The sequence below is a fragment of the Diaphorina citri genome, unplaced genomic scaffold, assembly GCF_000475195.1.
Source record: "Diaphorina citri unplaced genomic scaffold, Diaci psyllid genome assembly version 1.1 scaffold627, whole genome shotgun sequence".
NCBI classification, from domain to species: Eukaryota; Metazoa; Arthropoda; class Insecta; order Hemiptera; family Psyllidae; genus Diaphorina; species Diaphorina citri.
Genome location: NW_007378060.1, coordinates 118,335 through 135,104, shown reverse-complemented (window position 1 = coordinate 135,104; position 16,770 = coordinate 118,335). Strand labels below are relative to the sequence as shown.

The 16,770-nt window shown below is 37.3% G+C and overlaps 1 protein-coding gene and 1 long non-coding RNA gene across 2 annotated transcripts; one reads left to right on the top strand and one right to left on the bottom strand.

The window, feature by feature from the left end:
- Window positions 1–30: 30 nt before the first annotated feature.
- On the bottom strand, window positions 31–16,456 carry LOC103510651 (calmodulin-alpha). Its single transcript, XM_026824655.1, has 3 exons — window positions 16,322–16,456; window positions 11,995–12,168; window positions 31–302 (listed from the first exon to the last, which is right to left on the bottom strand). Exons 1-3 carry the CDS (start codon window positions 16,323–16,325, stop codon window positions 46–48), a joined length of 435 nt encoding a protein of 144 aa, XP_026680456.1. The 5' UTR covers window positions 16,326–16,456; the 3' UTR covers window positions 31–45.
- LOC113468033 lies at window positions 5,695–7,459 on the top strand. Its single transcript, XR_003391904.1, has 3 exons — window positions 5,695–6,065; window positions 6,204–6,857; window positions 7,051–7,459. It is a non-coding gene; the product is annotated as an uncharacterized LOC113468033 (long non-coding RNA).
- Window positions 16,457–16,770: the final 314 nt, after the last annotated feature.

Below are 16,770 nucleotides of genomic sequence, written 5' to 3'. Positions count from 1 at the left end.
TTTTGTTCACAAATATGGGTGGTAGTCCGTTCTGGCCCCGGATAACTACTTTCGCTCACCTTCATAGTTGACCTGGCCGTCTCCGTCGATGTCGGCCTCCCGGATCATCTCGTCGACCTCCTCATCGGTGAGCTTCTCGCCCAGATTGGTCATGACGTGCCTCAGCTCGGCGGCAGAAATGAACCCGTTCCCGTCCTTGTCGAACACGCGGAACGCTTCCCGGATCTCTTCCTCGCTGTCCGTGTCCTTCATTTTCCGCGCCATCATCGTGAGAAACTCGGGAAAGTCGATCGTGCCGTTGCCTGGGGAAGGAAAAAGAATTGAATCGGTCAGAAAATCGAAAATAATAACAATACGTTTAAAAAAATCGCAATTGTAAAATGCGGATAAAATATACCATGATATACGAAGAGTTCCTGAAAAGTACAAAAGTAATTAAAGAGGAACATAACGAAGTTGATATTGATGTCTGTAATAACTTGTAATAAGTTTTAGTCTTCTGCTGGGGTAAGGGGACACTTTGGTAAAATTACGTAGTCAGTCTAATTGTGAGAACATGTTAAATACCATCGCATTGTCTCTATTCGAACATGAAATTTAATCAAGGAAATGAACAAAATTGATTTGGTGTGATCAATTCTCGAATGTTCAATTGCAAACGAGATGACTGTAACGACGTCAGGTGATGCAATTTCACTATCCGGGATATACAGAGCTTGAAAACATCTTCACCGCTAACATAGCGGTTAAACCCTTGTTACTTTCATTTGACTCGGTGGTATTGGAATTAGAGAACTCGGTCTAACCAGAATCGAGATTGACTGACATGAACAGGACTGATGCACTGACCTTACGTTGATTTTCTACTTTAAAAAAGAAACTGTTTTTATCAAATCATAATTTAATAAAAACTACAGCATATTGCAAATTGGACTCCACATTTTCTTTAAAAAAAAAAAAAAGAATTATTATTGGATAAGAAATCCCGGGCTTGCACAACAGTCCATCGTTAAAAGAGAAATCATGATTTTCAGACGTAAATTTTCTGTTCTATTTACTTTTCAAAACATAAAAACTTTTGCCTCCCAAACTAACATTAAACTTTTGTTGGAAAGTTAATTTTTTGTTCTTTTTTTTCTGGAGAAAATTTAATTATAAGAAAATATGAATTGGCAGAAAACATTAAAGAGCATTATAAAAGTTTTGCACTAATGGGATCTAATGGATATAAAGCCTCTGAGCTGAGCATTGTTTCCACGCATGCTACCAGGGGAAGGATAGGAACTTTTGAAACTTTCCAAAAGACAAACAATACCTGTTTTAATAGGAAGGGTCATGAAACACTTTCCATAAAGTGAAACTTTTCCAACAACAATAGTACATGTTTTAATTCCAAAGTCCATTGTGCCTACGTCCCAAAATCACTAAGTCTTTCTTGTCTTCATTACCTCTCTCATATTTGACATTCCACTCAACATATACCTTCAGTCTCTTATTCGCTTCAATGAAGAATGTCTATTCTATGCAGTGTGGTGTAGAATGCTAAATTTCAACCCCACTTTCAAACATATTCATAGATAATTGAAAATGTCAAATTAAATAGGAAGGTCCCAACCACCGCTTCATAATATTGTACAGAAAATTTATTCATTATAAATTATAACAAAAACACATTTTCTCCAAATTCCCTTTGCAAGCGTAGCCACGAGTTTGAGCAGAATTTATAGGTCCCAACCACCGCTTCATAATATTGTACAGAAAATTTATTCATTATAAATTATAACAAAAACACATTTTCTCCAAATTCCCTTTGCGAGCGTAGCCACGAGTTTGAGCAGAATTTATTATTCACAAAACTACCCATCCTCTCTGCTTTTGCTCTTTCTTCTTTTGCGACACTTGATGTGAGCCTGCAGGGGTTTACAAGGAACTCGGGGTACAGGGAACAGGGCGTGGGTAATTGGCAATTAGGTTTTGTTTAACACACAAACTGATTTCGGCGAAAACACCTGTGTGTTTTCTCTATTATAGTTCATTCAGTCAGAAAAAAAAAACATGCAGTTGGGAAAATGAGAGCGAGAGAGGAGAGGGAGAGGGGAGGACCATGTGTGTGAAGCGAGTCCCTACGGCACACTATTCTCTGACGTCAAACAATGTGAGAGAACAAACGTACAACAAATCTTGCCTGTAACTTCCCAACCACAGGATTGCTCTATGTGGAACAACAACGTGGTAAAGTACTTAGAGCTGCAAGGGCACTTCCTAATACGATATTTGTCCATGTACAACTACGGATGAGTGGGAACAACGTGGTAAAGTACTTAGAGCTGCAAGGGCACTTCCTAATACGATATTTGTCCATGTACAACTACGGATGAGTGGGAGGGAACAGGGAACATTTCGAAATGTGCCCAGACTATCATGCTTATTGGTTTGTCACCCAACAAAATCAAGACTTTTCCATACAAAATATTTTTGCCAGACGATAGTAAAAGATGACATCAGGTCAACCACTTAGTACGAGTCCAAAAGCTTGTGAAGCAAAAGTTCCAATTTTTCAATTTCACTAAACTGACATCGCTCGAGTGGAAGAAATTCTTGGAAGAAATAGTAGTGATTTCCAAGCACACAATGTGTACTCTGTGGTAGATATTTTTAGAAGTCATAAATATTAAAGTTCAAACAAAAAACTTTGAATAGTCAACTAGAACTTGGCAAGCTACTCATAAATCACTGATGACTAAGAGCGACCACATGAGAACTTTTCATAACGGACCAGTACAAAGCTTGGATCAAGGATGGAAGAGGGTTTAATTACGTCAATGAGTAATCAAACAGAGATTAAGAGTTAAGATTAAAAATGTATTTTTACACCGGTTTAGTGTAGGTTGGAAATTGGCGGTTTGCTACCGCAGGTTAATCATGAAAACAAACAAGAAGACCAAGTTTTTCCCGATGTTTTTCGCTGCAATTGACGTATGAGTACACCGGTTTAGTGTAGGTTGGAAATTGGCGGTTTGCTACCGCAGGTTAATCATGAAAACAAACAAGAAGACCAAGTTTTTCCCGATGCTTTTCCCTGCAATTGACGTATGAGATCAGTTTATTTGTAATGCCAAAGGCATGTCACAATTCCAGTGTGTAGTTGTGTACCACTCAGATAAGAGACTCCTACATAGCTATTATAACGAATATGCTGAACCAGAATTTCCTATCTATGTTGCTATTAATCTGCTACTCACGACTAAGAAAAAGCTACTACTATCCTCACGAGGCCGAATGCACTCGGGAATGGAGAACCCAAAAATCCCGATAATTTAAACCAATATTTAACCGCACCGGGAACTGAACCCACTATTTCCAAGATTCCAAGACGACGTGCGATACCCACTAGACAACGGAGATTTCTGTGCGATCGAAAACATGTCAAGGCCGACTCGTTTGTTTTTTTTCTATCCGCAAAAAACTCCACGCGCTAAATTTTTCACTGATACTACAAGGTTCACTCTTTGCGACACACGAGCACCTGCCTCTTGTTATTATAATACGAGTATAATAACAAACAATTGTTGGCACCAGCGCCGAGGAATTTTTCACTTCACTAAAAAAAGACACTAAAAATTCTTCAATTCATTCGGGCGTGCAGAAACCCATCGTTTGGACTAATAGAGGACTCACGAACGGACTGGGAAAATACTGGATTATTTTTGGGGGGAAGCTTTGCTCCCGGGCTCGGTAGAATAGGGGAGGAGCAGCCTGGTAAGCAAGAGGCTGTGGGTTTGACTCCTAGCCGAGATTTGAAATTTCATCATTTGTTTGAAAATTTAACCCCAATAAGATCAATTTGACATGGGCTGAAATTTCATCTCATTGCGACTTTATTCCTAAATTCCCAATGAAGAGCAAAAATCTATTTTAAGACGAGAAATATTTTCATCAGATATTGATAACCACAATGCGAACTAATCAACCAAAAGAAACTTTCTGACTCGCAGAGGATTTGAATCCATTCACTCTTGCTTGAACAACCAAACCCGCTAACCGATTCACAAGACGTGCCATATAAGAAATAACGTTCATTCATTTCCCGGATCTCGATAACCTAATGGAGTGGGCGAGACATAACTACAGATCCAATTGTCTTTTTCCGCTCATGCCTTCAGTCTTACAGTATACGTGTAAGGCCCATTTCACATCTGTTTGTGGGCCTAAAATGGGGAAAAATTCTAGACAATGTTGAAAGATCGACCGTAAGAAAAATCTAGTCCCAGGGACCTGTCTATTTCAGCAACTAGTGAAAATGAACTCAGGTGTGCAATGAATCAGAACAGGGAAGACATGACAATCCGGCATGGCCATTCGAACAAACCTAGAATACAAAACAATTTATACATTGTCTTCTCCGCCGGATATATGCACGAATATATAGATATATATCAAGGCAGAAGGTGGGAGGATGTTCTCTCGAGTGCTGTGACAAAATTATGTCACTCTCGGTTTTTCAAACGGAATGAAAAAATGTATTCTTGACCTAGCACCAAATAATTGGATGTGTGTCGCGGGTGGGACCTAAATTGTCTATTGATAAGCCAGATTTGATGTGTTGAGTTGATCATCAGAGAGGAGGCTTGTAATTACTGAATTGCGTTTGTTGAAATGCAATGGTGAGTAAGATGGTGGAACAGCAACGTTGCATGGTGATACATACATTTCAAACTAGATTCAGGGACGGCCGAAATGGAATTTCCTAACGTTAGATGCACAGAGGTAGGTCAGTTCAAAGCTAATTATATCAAAAGACATCAATTGATCAGCCTGAAACAAGAAGGAAATTTGATTATTAAAGATCATACTTTGTTCACAACTGTTGTAAAGTCTGTGACTCTGAATTTACTTTTATTAAATTGTGTGTAAAAATAAGTGAAAGTTATAAGCCTATAATAAAAAGCCAATTGATCAGCCTGAAACAAGAAGGAAATTTGATTATTAAAGATCATACTTTGTTCACAACTGTTGTAAAGTCTGTGACTCTGAATTCACTTTTATTAAATTGTGTGTAAAAAATTAAAAATAAGTGAAAGTTATAAGCCTATAATAAAAAGTACATTTGAGGAAGTTGAGGAAGAAATCATTTAATTGAAGTGAAATAATCAGGTAAAGTAGAAAGTTTTCCCCAGCAGACGTAATTCTGTACATCTCGTTTCTTTTACCACTACGAATTCAATTTCGCTTGGAACTATGGACGTGACAAACCCTTCGCGTGAAGTGTTAAAGGCTTAGGTTGGCATGAGAACCTGAAGGTTTTCCCACTAATCCGACGTCCGTTTTATGTGACTCTTTCAAATGGAACTGTTGCGTCATGCTTCTGTCAGAGAAACGTCCAAACAAGAACAAAGCATAAGAATCACATGATGAGTGATGGATGTAAATGAGTCGTAAGCAGCCGTTTGGACACGAAGAGAAAAGGAACTAGGTAGCAAAGTGTTAACCTATCTCGTCTTGCTAACAAAACCATTAGCCAATGAGCACAACACATGAGGTAACCATGGTGGTGTCGCGACAACCTACATTGAGGAGATGTACACAATAGATCCCGATTTTGAAAATTTGGACCGATTGCAATACTTTCATTACTAGTATAGCTCCGCTATACTGTAGTAATAGAAAGTTAAATAGGAATAAACGAGACAGATACAGATTCCAAAACTCCGAGTTAACCAAAAGCTTTATGCTGTGTTGCACGTATAGCTTAATAAAAAATGGAAAATAGTATTGAGGTATGTGCACTTCATATTCATAATAAACCTTGTTCATACTCAACGCAGCATAATAGAGAAAGGCTCTGTGGAAGCTGTTGCCTCTTCCCAGAACTGTAACCGCATAAATATGCAAAACAAGAATGTTTTCCCTCAAATATGCAGAGAAATACCTGTGAAAGGAACAAAAGGATTCATGACAACACAAAATCTTGCTCGAGAGACAAATAAACATGTCTGGGAAGAACGAGAATCCACTGATTATCCCTTCTTGACGGAAGGAGACACGGGATTTTCTTTTCTAACAAGGTCGCGCATTCGAGCAATAAAGTGGCTTATTAAATTCTCAGAAATACGAAATAATGTCATACTCCCCAAGGTAATGATATCTTCTGAGAAAAATACCCAAAGATCACAGTCATTCCTTTTCCTTGTATTTCATTACAGGTCGCGCATTCGAGCAATAAAGTGGCTTATTAAATTCTCAGAAATACGAAATAATGTCATACTCCCCAAGGTAATGATATCTTCTGTGAAAAGTACCCAAAGATCACAGTCATTCCTTTTCCTTGTATTTCATTATCACAAACTACCCCTGTCTTTTCTCGACGAAAAATATTTATCCATCTTAACAGGCAGGTGAAATATTCTTCTGCGTTCTACATCTAAAAGCTACAATCCTTGCATTACATTTCAATCATGTAAATATTTTGCAATTCACTTTCGATAACTTAATTGAGCCTATCGAAATCAAACATTTTTCATTTGTTCTAGTTTTGAAGCATAAAATAATATATTTCAAATAACATGAACGTAGATTTTCGCTATCGGGAATTGAATATTCTGTAAGCAAACATGGCAACTTACTACAGATTCAATCCCACTGGATTTGCATTTCGAAATCATTTTTTATGGATAAAACAGCATTCATAAATGGAAAGCTTTTACTTCCACCGTTAAATTAACCAGACAGATATTTGTTTTCTCAAATATACCTTGCGGTCACCGATGCTTATCAAAATATTCAAATTTACCAATCATTATTTACTTTTTCCAAATTGGAATCATTTCTCCTGTGTGGATGGATTATTATTCTCCCAGGTGAACAGAACTTACACTGCTGTTTCTCACAGTGACAGGCATCGAAAATAATAAAATGACCTTTAGCCACTGATACCCCTGAAGTGAACATAAACAGAGAACAAGTAGACGAAACGGAGGAAAATTTCGTCCAAAAGTCAGCGTAGAACAGCGAGAAACCTGGTCTTTAAAATTTCAAATATTATTCTCCCAGGTGAACAGAACTTACACTGCTGTTTCTCACAGTGACAGGCATCGAAAATAATAAAATGACCTTTAGCCACTGATGCCCCTGCCCCTGAAGTGAACATAAACAGAGAACAAGTAGACAAAACGGAGGAAAATTTCGTCCAAAAGTCAGCGTAGAACAGCGAGAAACCTGGTCTTTAAAATTTCAAAAATAACTTTAAAACAGAACTTTGTTTTCGAAAATTTTGATTGCCAAAACATCCTTCGCTTCATAGATACACTCGACTTCGGTTGAAACTAATCTAATTATTTTGATATTGAAGGAAAATGAGTTAGCTTCTTCATCGCTTGGTCCAGAGGTTTCCAAACTTGTTCAAGCCACGGTCAACTTTTGAAGTTCATGATTTCCCACGGACCACTCAGAACTTCCCCCCTTTTTATTTAATGAAAGTACAGCTTTGTTTTGATTTTTTACAATGATTGTTCCCTTTTTTAGGAGAGAAAATAGACTTTTTTCTCCCTGACTAGAAAATTGATTTTTCTTCCTTCTTTTGGCACCAGCTTGCGGACCACAGTTTGGGAATCCCTGATCCGCACGAACAAAAAACAAATTTTCCACAACTCATTCCAATCAATTTTTCCTCTCTACTCCATCAATCTCCCTCCTCTCCTGATTTTTGCAAAGCAAAATGGGATGACCTTTCATCTTCACCAAGAAAGGAAAGGCCACTTCAAAACTTTGAACAGCAGGCACATGGCGAACTACTGACCGCACAGCCGGAACGAAATTTCCATTGTTTCAAGTTATTTCAAGTTACACTGGGAAGGGGAAACGTACTTATTGACTGTAAAGAGGATAGAAGAGAAGAGGAAGAAGAGGAGAAAGAAGAAAGAGGAGAAAAATAGAGAGCGGAATTTACATTGGGAAGGGAAAACGTACTTATTACCTAGGGTGAGGAGAGGATAGAAGAGAGCGGGTGAAAGAGAAGGGAGAGAAAAAGAAGAGAGTCCAACTACACCAACTTAATTACCACCTGGAATATTTTCAATTCTTCAGAATTTGATGTTTAAACTCTTCGTTTTGTGTATCAAAATGCAATGCTCTGCAGTCTAATCTGACCAATGAAAAGCTGCCGTTTTTTTTGTGCTGACAAGTTTTTGTCTTTCTTATTTTTTTTACGTGTATAAAGAACACACCAAGTTACCCAATTTCCTGGATGCAAGTTGCAATAGTCCGTCTCAGCAAGTGAAAAGTTACCTTTTTTTTAGTGTTGATGAGAAAATTGTCTTCAGGGACCAGCGTCATGATTTAAAATACAGACACAAATGTATATTTTATCCCTACCCCCCTTTAATTTTATGTTATTTCTCTCCTGTATCCTCTAATCGTCTAATCCCTGTTACACAATAGATATTATATCCAATGATAAAGTACGCAGATGTCACAGATCCCCATTACACTAATTAGAATGCATGCAACGCGGTGATATATGTATTGTATATCATGAAACAAACTTTGGAACAATGTGGAAAATTTTCACCTCATCGAATAACAAATCCTCAAAGCTGACAACAGATCATCTTCCTTTCGTGAAAAAATGCGCGAGAGCTTTTCATTCAGCCCTTGCGGTATGAAGTTTGAGCTCTGCTCTAAGTAGGTAGAAATAGATCTGTTATTATCAACATGTTAGCCATCACATGGTGTATAAACAGGTGCATACCACATATCTCACTCAAACCACATTGCACTGTCTGTCTACCTCTTGTCCTCGCATTTCAAACTGACAAAAACAAAATTGCTCCACCTCAAATCAAAAATCCACTATGCAAGTGTGAATTCCTCAATTTCCGATTAGCATTGACAATGCTTCATAGAAGCATTGCTAACCGAGAGTGGTTTGCCATCCCATACTAAAAGTATTCAATTTCAATACATATTTTCATTTGTAAACTTCAGTTGCCTACTTCAATTATACATATCCAATAAAACGGCATTAATAGAACTGCATACCTAATTAAAACATGATGTAACTTTCAAGCTCCATGTTGGATATTTTCAACTACTGCTTTTTTTTAAGTTTAGTTTCGAACCTTTTCCAGTTTCTGGTGCATACCACATATCTCACTCAAACCACATTGCACTGTCTGTCTACCTCTTGTCCTCGCATTTCAAACTGACAAAAACAAAATTGCTCCAACTCAAATCAAAAATCCACTATGCAAGTGTGAATTCCTCAATTTCCGATTAGCATTGACAATGCTTCATAGCAGCATTGCTAACCGAGAGTGGTTTGCCATCCCATACTAAAAGTATTCAATTTCAATACATATTTTCATTTGTAAACTTCAGTTGCCTACTTCAATCATACATATCCAATAAAACGGCATTAATAGAACTACATACCTAATTAAAACATGATGTAACTTTCAAGCTCCATGTTGGATATTTTCAACTACTGCTTTTTTTAACTTAAGTTTCGAATTTTTTCCAGTTTCTGGTTTACCCAAGTTTGACTTTCCCCCACCTTCCTTCCAACTTCCAACAAGTTTTCTCCTCCCCCCCCCCCTCTTTCATTCTTTTCAATACTTAGTATGTTTCTACTTAACTTCCTTTTACTTTGTAGATTTCTAGTGATTTCTTTCTCTATTCTGAAGTGTACCTTAGTACCCTCTTTCGTTTTTATTTATTTCTCTTTTCCCTCTCCTTCTTTCTTATTTATATCTCCTTTTTTATACGCTCTTCCTCCTTTTTCCTTACCTCTTACCTTTATTTTTTTATACCATACTCCTCTTTTTTCTTTTTTTCTCTCCCTTGGTCATACCCTCTCCTTTTTCTCTCTGTTCCCTAACCCTATCCTTCCTTTTTTTATATTCCCTCCCCCCTCTTTTTCTTCGTTCCCTTTCTCTCTCGTTCATACCCTCTGAGGAGGTTGAAGAACCGACGATGTTATTACAACACACACACTGATATGGAAAAAATGTAAACGGGACGAGGAAAATAGAGGTAGAAAACGAAGGGAAAAAGAAGAAGGGACAGGGAGAAAGAGGTAGGGAGAGAGAAAGAAAAGGGAGGGATCGGTAAAAAGAGATAGAAAGAGAAGAGAGAAGCAGACGGAGAGAGGGAAGAGAGAGATAGCAAGCAGAGATTCATACCCTAGATTCCAGACATAATTGAACTAGAAGCTCCAGGGATAGTGTGAGAGAGAAAAGAAGAGAAAGAAAGAGAGGAAGAATTAGAGAAAGAGGAAGAGAAGGGAGAGAGACACAGTAGGTTACATACACATGAAGATGTTCTAAGCATCTAAGCGAAATGTTGAGAAGAATCCAAAAAGAATATGTTATCTCCATTATTCATGGATGAGTTTTTGTAAAGTTCTCCCTATAGGAACTTTTCAATGGAAATAAAAAAAAAACTTCAAATACAAAGTTATTTTAGCCAAAACTCGATTTTCGTCGTTAGGTCTTCTTGACTAAAACCCCTTCACTAACTGTGCTATCCACGTGGTACATTTCTGCCTCTGACCCTTATAAGCCTGTGATATGATTGGAAGCTTTCGGGTATTATGATGTCAACCACCCGTCTGAGAAAGCTTAAGCTGACGTACTTAGAAAATTGCTAAATGACTGCACTTTGTTTTAAAGATGGATTTCCAACCTGTATTTATTTTTAAGTTCTTTTGAAAGGATTTTCTGATAGATTTTTCATTTAAGAATAAGTATTTTTATTTCATTTGAAACCGACAAAGACATTTTTCTCGTTAATTTCCCTGGCCCAATAGGTCCCAATCTTTTTCAACCTTGCTTAGCTTTCTGAAAGGACTAATCCATTTTGAATCTATTTTTGTCTTCTAATGCATTTTCAGCCTGCCTTTTTCACATTTATTTTCGGCCATTATTACGCTCGTAAAGAGAAAGAGGTAGAGAACCCATGGTTTCGTACGCTCTACCAAGCTTAGCTTTCTGAAAGGACTAATCCATTTTGAATCTATTTTTGTCTTCTAATGCATTTTCAGCCTGCCTTTTTCACATTTATTTTCGGTCATTATTACGCTTGTAAAGAGAAAGAGGTAGAGAACCCACGGTTTCGTACGCTCTACCAAGTAGATGTGGGGAGACCTATCCGCCTTATTCATTGGGGGATTATCATTTGAAATTGCTGACACGGGACGTGTTTGAAGAGGGAATTCAACTCTACCGTTCGATAGCCCTTCAAACCGTAGCTTTTTCTGGTAGCCCTTTAGGTCCTGCATCAACCCTCAAGCGTTGTACAGTCGTTCGCGGGACACCCTTTCGATAGCCCTTCAAACCGAGAGCCGAGAGAGGTGTTAAGTAACACACTCGTCTGTAATTAAAGGCTTTCCACTAAGGCTTCCCTTCTATATTCATTTGGAAGTATTTTTTAGGCAATTTTCGATAGCCCTTCAAACCGAGAGCCGAGAGAGGTGTTAAGTAACACACTCGTCTGTAATTAAAGGCTTTCCACTAAGGCTTCCCTTCAGTTCTATATTCATTTGGAAGTATTTTTTAGGCAATCTATTCTCATTCATTCTTCTTATATGTCCATACCATTTCAGTCTTGTTCTCTCCACTCGTTCTTGCAGTCTCTCAAAATATTTGAATAGGAGATATTGAATCTTGATATTGGAGTTAAGTAACGCGGGATATGGATTGTCAAGTCATGAAAAGGGGTAATTTTGCAAGATTCTGAGCTGAACTGAATGGCTAAAAGGCAGAGCGGACCGAGTCCAAAACAGCGTTTTGAGATGAATCGAGTCAAAGTTTAGGACTAGCTAAAGTTTAAATCACGAAAGTGAAGTTACCAACCATTTTTTAACTCTTTGTAGTTTACATCGGTCACCAAAGGGTTAAAAAAATGGATCTTTTAGCGCCCTTTCCAACGATATACAATACTTAGGTCGATTCGCTCTGCCTTTTACCCATTCAACTGATCGTCAGATTAAGAACTTACCATCAGCATCGACCTCGTTAATCATGTCTTGCAGCTCAGCTTCTGTGGGGTTCTGTCCTAGGGATCGCATGACGGTTCCCAACTCTTTGGTGGTGATGGTGCCATCTCCATCTTTGTCGAAAAGCGAGAACGCTTCTTTGAATTCAGCGATTTGCTCTTCAGTCAATTGATCATTTGAAAAGTTCTGCGTAGCATAGCATATTAAGGAAAATAGAACACCAGACACTTTTCTAGATAGATATTACAGGGTGGTAATTGTATCTAGGTAAATGTTTATTAGAGCGAAAAGTGTCGCGTCATTCCAAACCAGATGATACTTGAGGATAAATGGAATATGGGTATACGTTTCATAATGCAATCGCAAATAAAAGGTTATTATTCTCCTTTTCGACAAGGTAGATGAAAATTCACCGCTAGAACAAAGCTTGTGATTGCATCATAGTGGAGTCTGGAAGAATGAGAAATCCATTCGTATTTCAGATACGAGGATTCTCATCCTCAGATTTGATTTGATGTCTTCGAAAACCCGGGAGTAAATAATAGAAAATGAAGTTATTCCTTGTTTCAATGGTTGTGAAGCTTGTGATTGCATCATAGTGGAGTCTGGAAGAATGAGAAATCCATTCGTATTTCAGATACGAGGATTCTCATCCTCAGATTTGATGTCTTCGAAAACCCGGGAGTAAATAATAGAAAATGAAGTTATTCCTTGTTTCAATGGTTGTAAGACTTGTCAAACATGAGGTCATGATGTTGTGTTGAATTCTAGCAAACCCCGTGACGTAACCTTGTGCCATCCAGTACAGAGAACATTTGGAAAAACTGAACAATACCTTCTAAGCATGAATATTTTGTTAAAAATAATAAATACATAGGAGGAGAAACAGAAAAAGGAAAGGCAAGCTTTTTTTGTTTGTTTGAACGCGACATCTCGACTCTCGCGAGTAATACTTGTACTATCGATCCGTACAGTGTTCATCAAGTTTTAGTATGATAGGTTTTTATGAATTCGAAAATCTTTCTCCTTCTTGTTACCCCCTCACAATTCCCTGCTTTTATCAGGCCTAAGGAGTAAGAGGTCTGAACAAAATTATCCTGACAAAATTGAAAATTGTAAAACCTTATATACTTGAGAGTATATGAGCGAAAACGAGCATATAAAAATCTTGTATACAAATTTGTACATAGCCCACACGAGCATCCAGAGACATTTATGAAAAAGGAAAACAAGAATTAATAAAAATGAATTGCTTTTCCTCTTTTTGCTACTTGCTCATTAGTTTCAAAAAATATAGAGCTTTGTTAAAATTTAGGATTTTAATAGGGTATTCTTATTGGCACGACCATGAGTTGCTTTTTCAGCAAATACTTAACTTGAAATTTGTACTACATGATATTTAAAATTAAAACTTTATAGTCAACGAGCACAAGTTCAAGAAGCAGCAATAAAGTTTCACAGAATAGCAATAACATAAATGAAATTCGGGCCTTTCACAGTACAATGAATCCGAGAAGGCTTAGTTTTATTTAAATGGAGATGTTGTTTTCCTAAAGAATCTGTCTTCCCTAAGGATTAGAAAGGCGTACTTTACACTTCTCGTAGCGTACATTTTTATGCAGTGCAAGTTTTAGTCTCTGCTCTTTGCTCTCTTGTGTTGTTTGTTTCCGAAAACTTTTCATCGGGGAGGAATTTAGCCAGGGCTGACATTATGTCAAAGCATTTTCTCTCAACATTTGAAGATCTGATACAGTGAAGAAGGGTGGTTTTAGGTAAACTTATTTGAGATGAAAGTTAAAAATCAATGAATTAAAAGACGGCATAATCCAATCAGTTTAACTTTATCCAACTTTATACTCGGATTATGCCATCAAATCGATAACGTCCGTCAAATGCACGAAACCTGAACTGAAATATTCAGATAATTTGGCGAAAACATTTGAACAGGGATAATTCGGACACAAAAAGCCCAGTCTGAGGCTTAGGTGTAGGCGCAAACAGCCCTAAAAGGTTGGGTTAAGCTTATACGAATCTAATAGGTATATTTTATTGGATGAGACTCTGAGGCTTAGGTGTAGGCGCAAACAGCCCTAAAAGGTTGGGTTAAGCTTATACGAATCTAATAGGTATATTTTATTGGATGAGACTATGTCCCTGATAGGCTCCCACATTAATCTCGCACCTGGCGCAGTCCCATTATTTATGGAAATAGTTTATTTGCTCTTTCGCCCGACTATCTAAATCTTTATTACGAGCTGTATTATAAACGGAGGAATTGAAATTCTCTTTGTGCGAACTTGGATTAACATACATGTTAAACGCCTCTCCCGTTTCCGCCCGCGAGAGAGACGAAATGATTCATTATTGAAATTACAGAGGACGACATTGTCAAGGAAGAAAAACAAGGAAAGCGTACAGAACGGAGAGAGAGGAAAGATAAGAAGTAATATATCAAGAGACAAATAGGCTGGGTTTTGTGCTTTTGGGGCTCGAGATAAGAACTTAAGGGAGCTAAGAAAGAGGCGAAAGACACTTGAGAAAGAAAATAAAATACGAGAAAAATAAAAGAAAATACGAGAAAGAAAACAAAATACGAGAAAAATAAAAGAAAATACGAGAAGGAAAATAAAATACGAGGAAAATAAAAGAAAATACGAGAAGCAGATAAGAAGTAATATATCAAGAGACAAATAGGCTGGGTTTTGTGCTTTTGGGGCTCGAGATAAGAACTTAAGGGAGCTAAGAAAGAGACGAAAGACACTTGAGAAAGAAAATAAAATATACGAGAAAAATAAAAGAAAATACGAGAAAGAAAATAAAATACGAGAAAAATAAAAGAAAATACGAGGAGGAAAATAAAAGAAAATACGAGAAGGAAAATAAAATACGAGGAATAAGAGATTTGAGAATCCTCATAGGAAGTAGAAGGAAACAACAGAAATATGAAGCAAATAACTTTTCTTCTTGTTTCAGGGGGGGTAGGGGTGGGATTTTCCTGATTATGTTTATTAGGGTTTTCTCTGGTGTTTTCATTCGGTGTTAGTGGACACTCCACGATGCCAATCTTTAGAATTACAACCTATATGCTATAACCAAGTTCACCAAGTACTGTTAGTGGTTAGCCAATTACCTCCCACTAAGAATACGGTGTCCTTTTTTACCATCTAATGAACTTGAAGTAAACAGTGTCTAGCCGCTTGTCTAAACTAAACAATAAAGCATAAATCTAGAGTACAAAGCAAATCAAGCTGTACCTACGAGTATATCATTTACTAGTGCAGTTCAACAGTAGAACTCGCTTAGAAAAACGAAGACTGTGGTTCTCCGATGCGAAATCTCCTAAATCGGGTTCAAAATCTAATGATGTGAAAAAATGTCCTTCAAGAAATTTTTTTTTTGTCAAATTTCTTCAAAATCGGGCCAACCGTTCGGGAGTTATCGTCGGACAAACAGATTGCCAGACAAAATATTAAATCGTCCAGTTGAAAACTTAGAACCCACTTCCTTCGTTCAAATTATGACACCATTCCGCTCATAAAGAGGGAACGGGTAGGTTCCACAGTTCTCGTACCTATTCCGTACATTTGTACGATAAAATTTATGTACGAGTTCCAAGTAACGTCAGATACGAGTGCGACAATAACGGGGATACCTATTTTAAATTTTTACAACCCTGTGGAGTGCTGAAAGCGTCACTCTCAGATTATTGTTACTGAGGGTAATATCATTTATTTTCTGTACACTCTACTTCCAACACTACTTGCATGCGAAATACACTCATATACTATTTGAGTTCCACTATTGGGTCCTATAAATTCCAAGCGAAGCGAACGTAATTTTCCGTGGAAAATACCTAACCCCTAATCCCTCTTCTTTTCCTTCCTTTCGAGAACGAACAATTTTCCCCCCTCGCTTTTACCTCAGGCTGAATGAGAATTTTCGTGAAAAATGGAAATGGGCCGTGTACTGTATGGGAAATGAGAAATCCAGGGCTTCCGTACCCCAATTAGGAACAATGCAGGCCAGGGCTCCACACAGCCATTCAATAAAACTAACAGCACAGAAAACAAAATTTACAAGCAAATATTTTTTATCTCCATTATTTCATTATTTTTATCAAAAAAAAAAGTTACCTAGCAGGGACCCATATTCTTCAATCATTTTAAAATAAAAGGCATTTTTTAGGTAAGGTACTGAACATAAAAACGCAATGCGTACTAAACACAAACACGCTTTACATGAGTCAGAACAATATTTTCGTATTTTTTTCTGCCCGCCCGAGTGAAAATTCCAGCATCAATTTATTTCCAAAAGTAAAAAAAGCACTTACCATTTTTAACTTTTGAAGGAAATAATTTCAAACCCACTCAAATAAACTCACAAATTAAAAAAAAAACTCACTTTTAATTTTCAAAAAATAATAATTAAAAACACAGTTTTCGAACGTTAAAACGTACCTACTTACTCTGCCTTCGACAGCAAAATATCAAGTAAATACAACAGGAGACGGTACTTTTATTTTATAACATTTTTTGCAAAGGCGTAGCGAGCGCAGTAGGGGTTGTTTTTACACCCCCTTCATATACTATCCCAAGTTTAAACTTTGCTAGCTAGAAATGACCGTTTTTTTTTTCCTCTCTCCCTTTTCTCCCTTTCTCTTTCACATTTTTCTCCAACATTCAAACGAACGGAATAAAAAAATCATTGTTGGGTAGGTTGGCATACAATTATTATACTAAGAACAGAAGTTGAATTGATACAGCCAAACGTAAGAAGAA